General features: G+C 33.5%; 1 protein-coding gene across 4 annotated transcripts in view; it reads left to right on the top strand.

The window, feature by feature from the left end:
- Positions 1 to 9,392, top strand: part of LOC145269291 (uncharacterized) — a 200,957-nt gene extending 191,565 nt beyond the window's left edge. For 3 of the 4 annotated variants that reach the window (XM_080124979.1, XM_080124978.1, XM_080124977.1), the window contains one exon: positions 8,910 to 9,091. In XM_080124979.1, coding sequence (XP_079981105.1) covers positions 8,910 to 8,941 — 32 coding nt within the window. In that variant the 3' untranslated portion in view covers positions 8,942 to 9,091. Of the gene's footprint in view, positions 1 to 8,909 lie in introns of all 4 variants that reach the window. The other variant, XM_080124976.1, reaches the window with a different exon arrangement.
- Positions 9,393 to 18,189: the final 8,797 nt, after the last annotated feature.

Genomic DNA, 18,189 nt, shown 5'->3' with positions numbered 1-18,189 from the left:
AGTAAACATGACCCTCCTGTAACGCCTGCCACCCTAATAGATGTCAACCCCCACTACGCTTATGTTCAACTACCTTCTGGTACTGAAACCACTGTCAACGTTCGAGACTTAGCTCCAAACTCATCAAATGAAGAAAACTCTAATAATAATCCTACTACTTCAGAGACTTTATTTGAACCTTCTACTAATGAAAACATTGGTCATGAGGAAGACAAAAATCAATCGTCTGATCTTGAAGAAAATCAGAGTTCACTAAAAAATAATACTGAAAATCAGCATTCCTGCCAATCTGTGCGGAGGTCGTCCCGAGTTCGACAATTCCCTAGTAAATATAAGGATTTTGTGACTAAATACTGAAAAAACTGCAGTTTGGGTTCATATGTTATTTGTAAATAAAATGATTCTTATGTGATTGTAAAAAAAAAAAAAAAAAATTTGTCTATAATTAATTACCCCTTACTTGAATACTTTAGGACGGGGAAAATGTTATGATTTAATTTGTTGTTAAGAGTTATCCCCCTTGGGATTGACATTCATAATAAAAGCGCCCTCTGTTTCATTTTCCCGCTCGATCCTTTCAAGAGCGTACGTGTATTTTACAGTTAATAAAACCTTTCTAAAAGGCAATTCTTTACTTACTGATACTATTCACTTCAAAAAAAAAAAAAAGAAAAAAAGCCCCTCAAGGATTCCATGGATCAGGAGATGGCTACACCCGTCGATTTGATGATATCACCATGGACATGGCTCGAAAAACTCGGTGTATAGATGACAGTCTCCTGTGGGACAACTCAATGGAATCCTCATTCTGGCACACAATTGAATATATAAACCACTGCGCCGATTGTGTTTAACCCAGACAAGTTTCACTTTGCTGACATGGAAGTGGAGTTCGCAGGGTTTCAAGTAACAGCGAACGGGGTCAAACCCACAAGAAGAATGACTGAAGCCATCCTGAGCTTCCCCACCCCGACAAATATTACTGGGGTTAGGTCCTGGTTCGGACTCGTAAACCAAGTCTCCTATGCATTCTCACAAGCGGAAGTTATGGCCCCATTCCGTGAGTTGCTGAAAACAAAGGACAGGAAATTTTATTGGATAAGACATTGGAACAGATATTCCAAGAATCGAAAAAAATAATAGTGAAAAGGATTGAAAAAGGCATCCAAACGTTCGAAATGAACAGAGCAACAGGACTCGCGACAGACTACAGCAAAACAGGGATATCGTATTTTCTGTTTCAAAAGCACTGTAGATGTGAGGGGGAATTAAACATGAGTTGTGGGGATGGCCATTGGAAACTCATCCTGGCGGGATCCCATTTTACCAACGACGTGGAATCACGATATGCACCAGTGGAAGGTGAAGCCTTGGCTCTGATCTATGGGTTGGAATCATGCCGCATGTTCATACTCGGATGTCCAGACTTGGTGATTACAGTGGATCACTTACCGCTCGTAAAGATATTTTCAGACCGAGCCCTGGAGAATATAAAAACCCCACGCCTGTTAAACTTCAAGGAAAAGTCACTCATGTATAAATTCAAGATAAAACATCGACCGGGGAAACTCAACTTGGCCCCTGACTGTGCATCTCGGTACCCAGCGGGCACTCCACCAAGAGACCAGGACCAATCCATTGACACCGCAGTCAAAGCCGCCCTAACATCGATGTACGAGAATGATACTACCATAAGAGCCATCACATGGGGAAGGATTGTGGCTGCGGCAGCCACAGACGAAGAATGCAGAACCTTGAAAGAGCTGATTCAAAATGGCTTCCTCCAGTCTCGTAACAATACCCCAACAGTAGTTCGAGTCTTCTGGCCTATGTGTGAGGAGTTATATGTCCTGGAAGGAGTGATCATCAAGGGGAACAAAATCCTAATACCTCTACAACTCCGCGCAGAGGTATTGGAATCTCTTCATTCCGCTCATCAGGGTGTGAACGGAATGCTGGCGAATGCGAGACAACGACTATTCTGGCCAGGGTTGGATGCTAACATCAGGCAAACAAGAGCCCAGTGCCGCACGTGCAATGAAATCGCACCATCTCAGCCCAGGGAACCCTTGATGTCCCCAGCAGACCCAGAATTTCCATTCCAACAAGTGGTGGTTGACTTCGTCCAGATGCAGAGTAGACACTTTATGGTATACGCAGACAGGTATACGGGATGGGTTGAAGTGGCCCTAATGACGTCGGGAAGAGCCAAGACGGTGTGCAATACCTTGAGGACTTGGTTTTGTACCTACGGCATACCAGAAGAGATTTCGTCGGATGGTGGACCACCATTTGAATCCCAGGAATACGACTCCTTTTTGAGGAATTGGGGCATACGAAAACGTACCTCATCAGCGCATTATGCCCAAGGCAACGGCCGCGCAGAGTTAGCCGTCAAAACCGCGAGACGTATACTGGCGGACAATACAGACAGTTATGGACGCCTGTGCCATGATCGGGTGGCCCGAGCACTACTGACCCATAGGAACACGCCTATCCAAGATCTGGACATGTCCCTGGCCATGATGCTGTATGGTCGGGTCATTAAAGACCACCTTCCTGTCCTGCGGGACAAATACCAGGTTCGAAAACAGTGGACAGAAATAGGCAAACTAAGGGAAGTGGCAATGGCCAAAAGACACATGAGGAACGAGCAGTATTACAACCAACATTGTCGCCCACTCCGGGAACTCCAGGTAGGAGATTACGTCCAGATCCAGAACCAGGACGGGAACCACCCACGTCGATGGACAAAGACGGGGAGAATCGTGGAGACCCAGGGGTACCGACAGTACCGAGTCCGGGTCGATGGAAGCAATCGAGTGACATTGCGCAACCGTCGGTTCCTCCGCAGAATACACCCGGTAGTGGATGGCCCTCGTAACATCAGACAAGAAATACCGAACCCACCTATAAATGTGGAGACCCCGCAGGCACAACCTCCGGAGGAGGCAATGGAGGTGGAACAACACGCCGACACGGAATCCCCAAGCGAGCATGAGGAAGAAACGGAAGTGGAAGATACCACGGGAGGAGATACCCAAAAATACAGTCCTCCTCCGTTAAGGCAACCGTCAAGTCGGAGGACGAGAGCCCCAAGGGGTTTGTCGCCGCAAATGCGGGGGAAATCGCACGAGTATTTCTCCACATGAAAGATGACCACAACAACTTGCTTATGTGGTCACGAGGGGGAGGGGCATGTAGAGGCCAGAAAGGAGTTATCTCCCTTTCGCTCAGACTTTGCATAAGTGGAGTTATCCCCCTTATAAAAGGACAAAGGAATCGCCATTAGTTGTTTACACTCATTCACGGCGACGCGCTGTCGGATTGGAAAACCAGCTTGCTTAACGCAAACTTTACAAGGGGGGGTTGTAAGCAAAAAAAAATATAAATATTGTTTATGAAAAATAAGTGCACTGTTATAAAGTTCATTCTTCTCTTAATAATCGCTGAAAATTTCGTATTGATTGGATAATTACCTGATTTTTGGTAGATTTTTAAAAAGACGGTCCGTCAAAAAGTACTTACCTGCCCCCCCCCCCCCCAGTTTTGGCGGTGCTTTGCGGGCATTAAACTTATGAAACGCCAAGGTAACATATTATGAAAAAAACAACAACACTGGTTCTTATAAAGAAGTTGTGTGTATCCATTAACGAATACAATAATAGTATTCAAAATAGTATCTCCTAATCACACTCGCATATGAAATTAATTTTAGGAGCGTACTCACAAATTGAAAGCCAGTCAGGCATGTGCCTTTTTCTTTTTTTTTTTTTTTGTTTAAAGTCCTTTTAGAATTTTCTCTCCCTCCATGTTTGCGTGCAAACCGTAGACACACAGATGAATTTCAGGAGCAAGACCTCGTCGCTTGTCCGGATAGGAGATTCCAAAATTCCTTGTCACGTAAAAAGGTATTTTCTTTAAAATAATTGCACTCCTAAAATGCGTGCAAAACCGTAGTCATGTAGATAGTTTTCATAAGTATGTCTCGTCACATATACTAGTATTCTTGCCGAGGTTTTCTTCTTGGAAGAATGCTCGTCAAAATTCCATTTTCAGCGCCGGGCAATGAACAACACGTTCACTCTCCACGTCAGCAGAATTTCAAAAGAGGAAGAAACTCGCGCTGGGCTCGTTACGTCATTACAGAGCTAGCATTTCTCTTTTCTCCAAATTAAAGGGAGTTTCGTACAAATCCAAAATATACGAAACTAAAAATCATAAAGGATACAAAATACAAAAAATCATATATAAGAACCAGATAAAAAATAAATGTAAACAGGAAGGAATGCACCATTATTGGTACAAAAAAATTCCAACACGTGACTATATTTTTAATCACGTGTGTATTTATTTATTTTATTTATTTATTTTATTTATTTATTTTATTTATTTATTTTATTTATTTTTTTTCTTTGGATGAATACTTTTATTTTGTTTTTATTTTATTTTTATTTCATTTTATTTTAATATTTTTTATTATTTTCTCCGCTGAATATTATTTTTTTGTTAAATTATTTTTTCATGCATATTCAAATAATGCTGTTGCTCCCCCCCCCTTTTTGGCCCAAAATAGTACTTTGAAAAAGTTTTCGTGATTAAATAAACCAAAGAAACCTTTTGCGCTTTGGAGGAGCACTCATTAAATAAAAGCACCGTTTATGCAGGGTCCACGTTCCCCGTGAAGTGCCAATTTTTCTAAATAAAATATTTGTTTTATTATTTGATAAGACAAAAAGTGTTTTGTTTTTGTTTGTTTGTTTCGTAATAACACAAGAAATTTTAAAAACTACTGTAGTTTTTTTAATAAATATATGGTTTCGTTTTTCGTGTCTTCTCTTCAGTTTCGTTACATAATCAACCGCATCCACTTCTGGTAGCTTGATTTTTTTCCGAGCAGTGATCTTGGACATTACATAAAAATATACAAATTTATTTTCTTTTGAAGTAGGAGGGAGGAAGACTCGTTTTAAAACTATATCTACCTCAGAATTTTCTTTAATTTTCGAACATTTTCTGTTCAAAATTATTACTAAATAATGTCGAGTGCGATATTACTTGTTATTTTTTTTAACTAAATAAACTCTATAAAATAAGTTTAAACCCTAAAAACTTACAAAGCTAGGTAGAAAACGAAAACTAAGAAAAATCAATTTATTTTTTTTTAAAACAGTAAACAAGTAAACAAGTAAACATATTTTTTTAAATATTATGGGATGTGCATTACCTAAAAATATACAAATTTATTTTCTTTTGGAGGGGAGGGGCTCGTTTTAAAACTATATCTACCTCAGTATTTTCTTTAATTTTCTATTTTTGAGCAATTATCGAGACTTCTAAGACGTGATCCTCTTATTTCGGACAATTTTGTTCAAAAGTAGCACTCGACATTACTTTTTTTTTAAACTAAATAAACTCTTTAAAATAAGTTGAAACACCAAAAACTTTCAAAGCTAGGTAGAAAACGAAAACTTAGAAAAATTAATTTAATCTTTATAAAACAACCGTAAACAAATAAAAATATTTTAAAAAATATTATGGGATGTGTATCAATATATCATTCAAGAACGGTCATAAAATGTGTTTTCAATCGAAATTTATTCAATAAGGGACCAGTTTTCCTACTTAGCAAAAGGGGACGAGTTTTCCGGGATTGAGTTTTCCGGGTACGAGTTTTCCAGAGACTGGTTATCCGGAGACGAGTTTTCCGGGGACCAGTTTTCCTAAATTCAAAAACAATATCTCCTTCAAGAAGGGTCATAAAATGTGTTTTCAATCGATATTTATTCAATAAGGGACCAGTTTTCCTACCTAGCAAAAAGGGGGGAGTTTTTCGGGTACAAGTTTTTCGGGTACGAGTTTTCCGGGGACGAGTTTTCCGGCCACCAAAACAAATATAGAACAAATAAATGTTATCAAAGACAAGATAAGTTACTTTTCTACCCAAGTGGATATTTTTTTAGTGTTTATATTTAATGTAACATGTTTATTCAGCTCGAAAAACATACAGTGTTTGTCGATGTATTGGAAAATTCAAAATGGCAGCCGACTCTCTCGGAGACAGTAAGTTTGGGAAAAGGAGCTATAAATAAAAAACAGTCAAAATACTGTTAAAAACCCGCCGAATATATGTTAGCCTATGTCACGGTAACATATATTGAGCGAATTTCTAACAGTATTTTGTCTGGCTTTTTATTTATAACTCATTTTCCCAAACTTACCACCTCAAAGAGAGAATCGGCTGCCATTTTGAATTTTCCAATACATCGGTAAACACTGTATGTTTTTCGAGTTGAATAAACATGTTACATTAAATATAAACACTAAAAATATATCCAGTTAGGTAGAAAAGTAACTTATCTTGACTTTGATAACATTTATTTGTTATATATTTGTTTTGTGACAACTTTTTCGAACCTATGCGGACAGTAAAACAAACCCAGTTTTTTAATACACTTACATTTTTACGTTGGAAAATTTTCGTAGTCTTTCGTGCGAAAACTAAATCGGCCAAGCCAAACGGTATCAAAGACGTTAATTACTTTTAGTTACTTGTGGATTTTATTGCATTATATTTCCTTCCAACTCAACTTTTGATACATGCGAAGAGAAAGTGACCTGGCTTCAGACGGCGCCAGTAGGAATCGTTAAATCTAAGCATACGGGCAAAAAGAAAATTTGACGCTAAAAGTTTTTCACACGGTAGTATGAAAATTTAGAAATTCAATTAAAAGTTTTTCACACGGTAGTATGAAAATTTAGAAATTCAATTCAAAGTTTTTCACACGGTAGTATGAAAATTTAGAAATTCAATTCAAAGTTTTTCACACGGTAGTATGAAAATTTAGAAATTCAATTCAAAGTTTTTCACACGGTAGTATGAAAATTTAGAAATTCAAATTCAATTCAAAGTTTTTCACACCTTTGGTCCATTCCTTGTCATATTTGTCAATGCTGAGTGAGGGAGCAGACAAAAAACCTACCGGACAAAATCCAACTGGACAAAAGTATAAACCCATAAAATAAACAAATTAAAGATTAAAAAACGAATTTAGGAAAACTCGCCCCGGGAAAACTCGTCTCCGGAAAACTCGACCCCGGAAAATTCGTCCCCTTTCGCTAGGTAGGAAAACTGGTCCCTTATTGTTTCAAAGTTTCAAGTTTTGATTTGTTTATTTTACGAAAAATAAAAATAATTACATCTTATTTGGATGTTATTGTGGTCTATAGTTTTACTTGAGGTATAAAAATAATAAAGATTTATCAGTAAAAGCAATGGAATATTATTATTTTAAAATATTAAAAGAATCGATTTTGGAGTCGATTTTTCCGATTCCGATACCGATTCTGATATCCCCAAAAGTGTGACGTAATCCCCCATTGAGGAGCTTTAGAACTACGCTGAGATAGCTTATCATTCCCGGATGACGCCAGATAACCTAAGTTGATGACAGGAAATTTCACGTATAACATTGTCTGGCCTTAGTGAACCCAAGGTCGGATGTAAGAATGGACATCTGGCCTTGGATTTCGTGAGACCCAGAATTTAAATTTCAGGTATGAGAATTGTACCCACGCAAAAAAAAAAAAACCCTAAGCCTTTCGATTTCGTGGCGAAATCTTATTGGCTGGGGAAATTTCCACCACATCCACATACCTCACTATATATACGACTGTCGTGCGAAAATTAGCCAGTTGGAGATGGGAGAGATTGCTTGTTGATTCGAGAAGAACAGACCGTATAGAAGCGTGACCCTTCCCCTCCTTATCCAACCGTCTGTCGCTGTCTGTGAAGAGATTTGAAACTCTGAAAGTCCTTACTAAGAAATGAATCATATTTGTAAAAACATTTGTACATAACTTTGCGAAATTAAGCTTCAGTAGACTAGACACAAGTGTTTGTTGTCTTTCTGCCTGCGTGAGTTTGTTATTCGTTTTCAGCATACCAGATTTCATGTAACAACCTCACAGAAGTCTAGACGACACGAGCCGAGATTTCCAGATAAAAGGGGTCCTAACCACCTTCTTCACAAGGAGGGGTTACAAAAGTTTAGATTTTTCCAATTCCCGATTCCGATTAATCGACCCAACAATAATAATAGGAAAACTTCTCTACAATTTAAATCAACAGTTTCGTCAACACAACATATGACCCAGAAAAAGTTATGAACACAAAATATAAAATAGATTAGTTCGGCTGGTGGAGTTCACAAGTTCCATCCTATCTTGCAAAACTATTGCAGGAGGCAGGAAAAGAGACTCGTTTTACAAACAGCTCAAACGGAACTTTTACATCATCGAAGCCATGGCAATAGGCGATCAAGGAAACATTACGTCTTGTCAGTGAGCTGCTCAAAGTCTGGCTTGTATAGTGCAAAATGGCGTGTGCAGAAATGGAAACATGCACAGTGTTATAATCATTTGACCTATCACTATACAAGTGAGGACCTGCTTGTGTGTTCTTGTAGAATAACTCTGCAAGAACATGGAAGCATAAAAAATAGATCTTAATTATGTAATTACTGTGTTATCTTTGTCTTCTATTTTTTCTTCTTCCTTTGAAGATTGTAATGCTGGGTATGGGGCAGCCAAACTAGCTGCCAACATTGCCCCGCTTTTTTACTGAAACCAACCGAGAGCTCTTTTTAGTATCCGCGTTGTTCCCTTAAGTGCAATTGTCTGAATCTCTTTTGCACTTGGTTCTCCAGAGTGTGAATATATGTGTGACAGTGTAAGTTCAGCAGACATTGTAGACAATGTGTGTAAATCTGGCTTTTCATTAAAAAATCATCATCATAAAAAATAATTTCGCTTATGGACATAGTACAGAGTAGCAACTGACATCGAGTTAGCCAAATTGCATTAAAATGATTGCACCATTAATATTTTCTTATTTTATATTTTTCCAGATTATTCCAGCTGCACGAAGAAGAAGAAATAACACCTACAAACTTATTATTAGCAAACCAATGATGACATTAACATCCGCTGAACTCATAGCAAAAATATTCTATTGTAATTGTATCTTATCGTTCATAGTTCGTTTCTTGTATGGACCACTACCCATGGCTAACTCAGAAATTTTTGTGAAACCTCGAGAAAATTACAGAAACTGCTGAACGTGGCTCTAATATGAAAATTAGTTTTTACTTGGTTTCAATTACGTTCATTTTTGTCAATAAAAAGCAAGAACCAGGTGTCAATTTTTAATTCCCCAAATTTACATGTAAATTATCAAGTAAGCTATGGATATCTTGTCAATATCATCATCTCATGAAATTATTATATAACTTCTTTGGGAAGATTTAACACTAATACTTAAAAGGATTAAGAATCTAAAAAAGTTCTTAAAAAGTAGTTTTGTGAAAACAATACAATTGAATTTGAAATTTTGAATTGTTTTGTTATTTTTTAAAATCTGAATTGAATGCAATTCTTTCTATGATTTAGCAAAGCATTTTTGATAACAGCATCCTATAAATGTGTTATCAGCGAGCAAAGTATTTTGTAAATGAATGAAGTATTTTATGAATGGATGAAGTATTTTGCGAATGAATGAAGTATTTTGTGAATGAATGAAGTATTCTATGAGTGGATGAAGTATTTTATGAATGAATGAAGTATTTTGTGAATGAATTAAGTATTTTGTGAATGAATTAAGTATTTATTGAATGAATTAAGTATTTATTGAATGAATTAAGTATTTATTGAATGAATTAAGTATTTTGTGAATGAATGAAATATTTTATGAATGAATGAAGTATTTTATGAATGAATGATGTATTTTGTGAATGAATGAAGTATTTTATGAATGAATGATGTATTTTGTGAATGAATGAAGTATTTTGTGAATGAATGGAGCATTTTGTGAATACAAGAAAATATTTTGTGAATGAATGAAGTATTTTGTGAATGAATGAAGTATTTTGTGAATGAATTAAGTATTTTGTGAATGAATGGAGCATTTTGTGAATGAATGGAGCATTTTGTGAATACAAGAAAATATTTTGTGAATGAAGACACCCATAGATAGACTAGCTAAAAAGAGAACAGTTCCAATACGATCAGGAAAGGATTATGATGGCTTCCCAAGATACAAAGATTGATGAACATGCCTCAAAGATGAGTAGTCTTATCAATGATAACAGGGGCTGGATCTTCCACACAAAAGTAAAGAGTGTGAGTCACCTCACATCCAGCTGTAAGATTCTACTGGATGACATCTACTGTACAATGCGACGCAATGAAGTGTGTAAAATATCTCCTCTAGATGTTCTGCAAAATGTTGAATATCGAATATAGCAGAAAGTTATTGGAACAAGAAAGAACAATGGAAAATAAGTCATACACCACCCACTCTAACTATGCAATTCTTACAGCTACATAGCTTGAAAATTTAGCTCTTCAACCTGACATAGTAGTATAGGACAAGAAGGAGAAAGAGGCAACCTTAGTAGAAGTCAGTGTCCCTAATGATGATGGGTTGAACAGAGCTGAGAAGAAAAAGATGACGAAATACAAAATAGCCAGTAAATAAATGCAGATGAAATAAAACCAATTGTATTTAAAGAGACGATTAGAATGCGAAACATATCTCTCGGTATGGAGAGTATGAGATTATTGTTTTAATGAAACATGATTGTTTTAATGATACCTGACTGTTTTAATGAAACATGATTGTTTTAATGATATCTGACTGTTTTAATGAAACATGATTGTTTTAATGATACCTGACTGTTTAAATGAAACATTATTGTTTTAATGAAGCATGATTGTTTTAATAATACCTGGCTTTTTTAATGAAACGTGATTGTTTTAATGATACCTGACTGTTTTAATGAAACGTGATTGTTTTAATGATACCTGACTGTTTTTATGAAACATGATTGTTTTAATGATACCTGACTGTTTTAATGAAACATGATTGTTTTAATGATACCTGATTCTTTTAATGAAACATTATTATTTTTATGAAACATGATTGTTTTAATGATACCTGATTCTTTTAATGAAACATTATTATTTTAATGAAACATGATTGTTTTAAGAATACCTGACCTTTTTAATGAAATATGATTGTTTTAATGGTACCTGACTGTTTTAATGAAACATGATTGTTTTAATAATACCTGACTGTTGTAATGAAACATTATTGTTTTAATGAAATCTGGCTGTTTTAATGAAACATGATTGTTTTAATGATGCCTGGCTGTTTTAATGAAATATGATTGTTTTAATGATACCTTACTGTTTTAATGATACATGAAGGTTTTAATGGCACATGATTGTTTTAATTATACCTGACTGTTTTAATGAAACATGATTGTTTTAATGATACCCGACTTTTTTAATGAAACATGATTATTTTAATGATACCTGACTGTTTTAATGAAACATGATTGTTTTAATGATACCTGACTGTTTTAATGAAACATGATTGTTTTAATGAAACATGACTGTTTTAATGAAACATGATTGTTTTAATGATATCTGACTGTTTTAATGAAACATGATTGTTTTAATGATACCCGACTGTTTAAATGAAACATGATGGTTTTAATGAAGCATGATTGTTTTAATGATACTTGGCTTTTTTAATGAAACGTGATTGTTTTAATGATACCTGACTGTTTTAATGAAACTTGACTGTTTTAATGATACCTGACTGTTCTAATGAAACATGATTGTTTTAATGAAACATGATTGTTTTAATGATACCTGACTGTTTTAATGAAACATGATGGTTTTAATGAAACATGACTGTTTTAATGAAACATGATTGTTTTAATGATACCTGACTGTTTAAATGAAACATTATTGTTTTAATGAAGCATGATTGTTTTAATGATACTTGGCTTTTTTAATGAAACGTGATTGTTTTAATGATACCTTACTGTTTTAATGAAACATGACTGTTTTAATGATACCTGACTGTTTTAATGAAACATGATTATTTTAATGATACCTGACTGTTTTTATGAAACATGATTGTTTTAATGAAACATGATTGTTTTACTGAAACATGATTGTTTCATTGATACCTGATTGTTTTAATGAAACATGATTGTTTTAATGATACCTGACTGTTTTTAATGAAACATTATTGTTTTAATGAAACATGATTGTTTTAATGATACCTGACTGTTTTAATGAAAAATGATTGGTGTATGAGATTATTGGTGAATATCTGGAATCTGCAGCTTGAAAAAAATATATATATTGATATTTCAACCAAACATGTTTCACTAACACCAAACGATAAAACTAAAAACATTTCAACCAAACCTGTTTAATTAAAACAAATCGATAACACTTGATATCCAACCAAAAATGTTTCATTAAAACCAGACAATAATACTAAAAATATATTAATATTTCAACCAAACATGTTTCATTAAAACACTAAAAATATGTTGATAATGCAACCAATCATGTTTCATAAAACAAAATGATAACACTAAAAAATATATTGACATTTCAACGAAACATGTTTTATTAAAATAAAATATCAACACTAAAAAGATATGGATATTTCAACAAAACATATTTTATTAAAAAAAATATATTGATATTTCAACCAAATATGTTTTATTAAAAGAAAACGTCTACACTAAAAATATATTGATATTTCAAACAAGCATATTTCATTAAAACAAAACGTCCACACTAAAAATATATTGATATTTCAACCAAACATGTTTCATTAAAACAAAACGTTAACACTAAAAAATATATTGATATTTCAACCAACCATGTTTCATTAAAACAAAATGATAACACTAAAAATATATTGATATTTGAACCAAAAATGTTTCACTAAAACAAAACGTCAACACTAAAAATATATTGATATTTCAAAATAATTTGTTTATTAAAACAAAACGTTAACACTAAAAATATATTAATATTTAAACCAAACATGTTTGATAAAAGGAAAACGCCAATACTTAATACATATTGATATTTCAACCACAAACGTTTCATTAAAAAAACGTCAACACTAAAAATACATTCATATTTCAACCAAACATTTTTGATAAAAAGAAAACGCCAACACTAAATACATATTATTGATATTTCAACCACAAACATTTCATTAAAAAACGTCAACACTAAAAATACATTCATATTTCAACCAAACATGTTTGATTAAAACCAAATATTACCACTAAAAATATATTTATAATTCAACCAAATATGTTTCACTAAAACAAAACGTCCACACTAAAAAATATTGATATTTCAACCACACACTTTCATTAAAACAAAACGTCAACACTAAAAATATATTAAAATTTAAACCAAACATGTGTTTTCAAACAAAATGTCCACACTAAAATATATTGATATTTCAACCAAACATGTTTCATTAAAAAATGCGAACAATAAAAAATATATTGACATTTCAACCAAACGTGTTTCATTAAAATATAACCTCAACACTAAAAATATATAAATATTTCAAACTAATATGATTTTTAAAACAAAACATCCACACTAAAAATATACTGAAATTTAACCAAACATGTTTCATACAAAAATGCTAACAATAAAAACAAATTGATATTTCAACCAAACATATTTTATTAAAACAAAACGTCAAGACTAAAAAATATTAATATTTCAACCAAATATGTTTCGTTACAACAAAACGATAACACTAAAAATAAATTGATATTTGAACCGAACATTTTTAATAAAAACAAAACGATAACACTACAAATATATGGATATTTCAACCAAAAAGTTTCACTAAAACAAAATGATACACTAAAAATATATCGGTATTTCAACAAAACGTGTTGCTCTAAAAAAACGTCAACAGTAAAAATATACTGATTTTTTAACCGAACATGTTATATTAAAACAAAACGTTCACACTAAAAATATATTGATATTTCAACCAAACATGTTTCATTAAAACAAAACGTTAACACTAAAACTATATTGATATTTCAACCAAACATGTTTCATTAAAACAAAATGATAACACTAAAAATATATTGATATTTCAACCAAACATGTTTCATTAAAACAAAACGTCAACACAAAAATATATTGGCATTTAAACCAAACATGTTTAATTAAAACAAAACGTCAATACTTACAATATATTTATATTTCAACCAAATATGTTTTTAAAACAAAACGTCAACACTAAAATATATTGATATTTCAACCAAACATGCTTCATTAAAACAAAAGGTTAACACTAAAAAATATATTGATATTTCAACAAAACTTGTTTCATTAAAACAAAATGATAACACTAAAAAGATATTGCAATTTCAACCAAACATGTTTCATTAAAACAAAACGTCAACACTAAAAATATATTGATAATTCAACGATACATGTTTCATAAAAATAAAATTTCAACACTAAAATGTATTGATAATTCAACCAAACATGTTTTATTAAAGCTAAACGTTAACACTAAAAATAGATTGATATTTCAACCAAACATGTTTCATTAAAACAGAACGTTAACACTAAAAATATATTGATATTTCAACCAAACATGTTTCATTAAAACAGAACATTAACACTAAAAATATATTGATATTTCAACTAAAGATGTTTCATTTAAAACAAAATGTCAACACTATAAATATATTGATATTTCACCCAAACATGTTTTATTAAAGCAAAACGTCAACACTAAAAAATATATTGATATTGCAACCAAACATGTTTCATTAAAACAAAAGGCTTAAAAAATAGGTTCGCTTCTAGTCACCAGACCGTACTCTTTTTTCTTTTGGAACATTTTAACATTTATGCAGGATTATTTATGGGATTCTTTACGGTTGCTTCTTTGTTTCCCTGTTTGTACATCTTTTTTATATACTAGAATCTCAGGCCGGCTTTGTTCGGGCTCTATGTACTTTTCATAACTTGATTTCAAATGTTTAGACCAAAAATTGTCTGAGTAATTTCGTAAGATCGCAGAGGTAATTTTTTTTAACTTTGACCCCTTACCATTTATTACTTTGGTCTCAATATAACATATCCAAGTTACCTACTCTCAAATTTCAAGTGTTTAAACCAAAAATTGGCGAAATTTGGAAGAATCTGCAAAGGTAAACTCTTTCAACTTTGACCTTTTGGTAGCCAAATTTTCGCCCAAAACTGACTAAAATGCTTGCCGCATGTACCAGTTATGCATAAATTTCAAATGTTTGGACCCAAAATTGTCTGAGTAGTTTGCTAGACACTGCAAAGGTCAAATCTGTTGAACTTTGACCCCTTAGTAGTTCAAATTTTCGACCCATAGCGATTAAAAGCTTGCCCTATCTCTGAATACACTTTATGTAAAATTTCAAATGTTTAGACCAAACATTGGCTGAGTAATTTGGTCATTTTTTTTTTAACTTTAACCCCAATTTTGACCCCTTAACATTTATTTTTGGGACTCAAATAGAATTAAAAAGTTTAATCCATGTCTAAGTAACCTACATTTAAAATTTCAAGTGTTTTGGACCCAAAATTGGCGGAGGAGTTTGGTAGAATTTTCAAAGGTCAAATCGTTGACATCTTGACAGCTAAATTTCTGGCTGAAAACCGATTATAAAGATTTTCCCAAACCTCAATAGACCTTATGTCAAATCTAGAGTCTCTAGACTGAAAATTGACAGTTATTTGGTACTGAAATGCACAAACACACTCGCACACACACACACACACACACACACACACACACACATGTTTACTTTTATAGATATAATAGCAGTTCATCCCGGCTTTTCTCGGACCCTATGTACTGTTCATAACTTTATGTGCATATGTATATATTAAAAAGTGTGAATATGTACAGTAATGCTTTTCTATATAATAGGCTTCCTTAACTACCATAGAGAAAAGTCGGTAGAGACCGCAGACGTCAATTTTTTAAAACTTTGACCCCAATTTTTACCCTTTAACATTTATTGTTTTGGGCTCAAATCAAATCAAATTTGTTTGACCCATGTCCAAGTAACGTACATCTAAAATTTCACTAAAATTTGCAGAGGAGTTTCAAAGAGTCTGCAAAGGTCAATTCTGTAAACTTTGACATTTTGCCAGCCAAATTTTCGCACAAAAGCTGAATAAAAAGCTTACTGCATGTCTGAATACCCTTCATGTAAAATTTCAAATGTTTAGACCCAAAATTAACTGAATAGTTTGCTAGAGACCGCAAAGGTAAAATCTTTTGAACTTTGACCCCTTGGAAGCAAAATTTTCAGTAAATAAACCATGTTTCATTAAACATGTTGATATTTCAACCAAACATGATTTTTCAACAAAAAAAGCTTGGTCTATGGTTGAATACACTTTATGTAAAATTTCAAATGTTTAGACCAAATATTGGCCGAGTAATTTGGTAGAGACCGCAGAGGTCAGTTTTTTTTAACTTTGACCCCAATTTTGACCCCTTAACATTTATTGTTTTGGGCTCAAATCAAATTATAAAGTGATATCCATGTCCAAGTAACCTATATCTAAAATTTCAAGTGTTTAGCCCCAATATTGGCGGAGAAGTTTGGTAGAGTTCTCAAAGGTCAAATTGTTGAACTTTGACCCATTGACAGCAAAATTTCTGTCCGCAAACCGACTAAAAGCATTTTCCCAAATTTCGATACCCCTTATGTCAAATATCCAGTATCTAACTAAATATTGAGTTATTTGGTAGTGAAATGCTCACACACATACACACACACAAACACACACACACACACACACACACACACACACACACACACATACATTTTCACTTTTATAGATATACTAGCCTGAGAGCCCGGCGTCGCCCGGGTGTTTGGAGGTGTATGTTGAACAAAAAAAAAGCGATCAATTTTTTTTAACTTTGACCCCTATTATGACCTCTTAAAATTCATTGTTTTGGGCTCAAATTAGGTTATTAAGTTAGCGCCATGTCCAAGGACCTATATCGAAAATTTCAATTGTTTAGACCCAAAATTGGCGGAGGAGTTTGGCAAAGATTTTAAAGGTCAAATCGTTGAAATTTGACTCCTTAACAGACAAATTTCTGGGTGAAAATCGATCATATAGATTTTCGTGGGGCACAAGTGTCTGCAGTTCGTCAGAGCATTCACCATTAAAATACTTGTAGAACAGGCAGAGGGACGCAACTTTTTGTCGATAGGACATAGGCTGAAGCTTAGATGCCAGTTCAGGGCAAATCTCAGTGCCCTGTATATCAAATTTCGAGTCGGTAGACTGAAAATTGACAGAGTTATTGTGTCGGGAAATGTACACAGACAGACAGACAGACACTTTCACTTTTATAGATATACTAGCATGGGTGCTCGGCGTTGCTCGGGTGTTTGGAGGTGTATACTGAGCAAAAGAAAAAAAAAAAGGTCAATTTTTAAAACTTTGACCCCTATTATCACCCCTTAAAATTTATTTTTTTGGACTCAAATCAAGTTATTAAGTTAAATCCATGTCCAGGGAACCTATATCTAAAATTTCAAGTGTTTAGGCCCAAAATTGTCGGAGCAGTTTGGTAGAGTTCTCAAGAGTAAAATCGTTGCACATTGACCCCTTAACAGCGAAATTTCTGGCCGAAAACTGATCACATAGATTTTCCCAAATCTCATTACCCTGTATATCAAGTATCGAGTCTGCATACTAAAAATTGATAGAGTAGGGAAATGTACACAGACACACAGACAGACACACAGACACGTTCACTTTTATATATATATATATATATATATATATATATGTATATATATATATATATATATATATATAGATAGATAGATAGATAGAGAGAGAGAGAGAGAGAGAGAGAGAGAGAGAGAGAGAGAGAGAGAGATTTCCATGCTCTTCTTTTGCGATAAATACGTTTTTTGTCCGTTTGTACGGTTTTGTTTAATCGAGTTAAAACACTTATATTTGGGTTTTCTTTCTTTTTTTATATTAACTATTCTTTCAATTATACGTGCGCGCATTTTATTTTTATCGAGGAAAATTGATACAACAATTTTCTGTTAAACTTTTAATTTATTGTAATAAACATATTTAAACGTTTTATTCATTGTACCTATTTACTATGCCTCCCCACGGGACAGAGTTAGACACCAGGGTCGTTTTTTAACGTGGAGAAAAGGTACAAAAATAAAAATTGTCTCAGTCGTGAAGGATTTCTCCTCCACCGAAAGAGAACAAGAAATAGAAGTG

Source organism: Euprymna scolopes, chromosome 45 (genome assembly GCF_053919585.1).
Source record: "Euprymna scolopes isolate OS-2025 chromosome 45, ASM5391958v1, whole genome shotgun sequence".
Taxonomy (NCBI): Eukaryota; Metazoa; Mollusca; class Cephalopoda; order Sepiida; family Sepiolidae; genus Euprymna; species Euprymna scolopes.
This window is presented reverse-complemented; position numbering and strand designations above follow the sequence as displayed.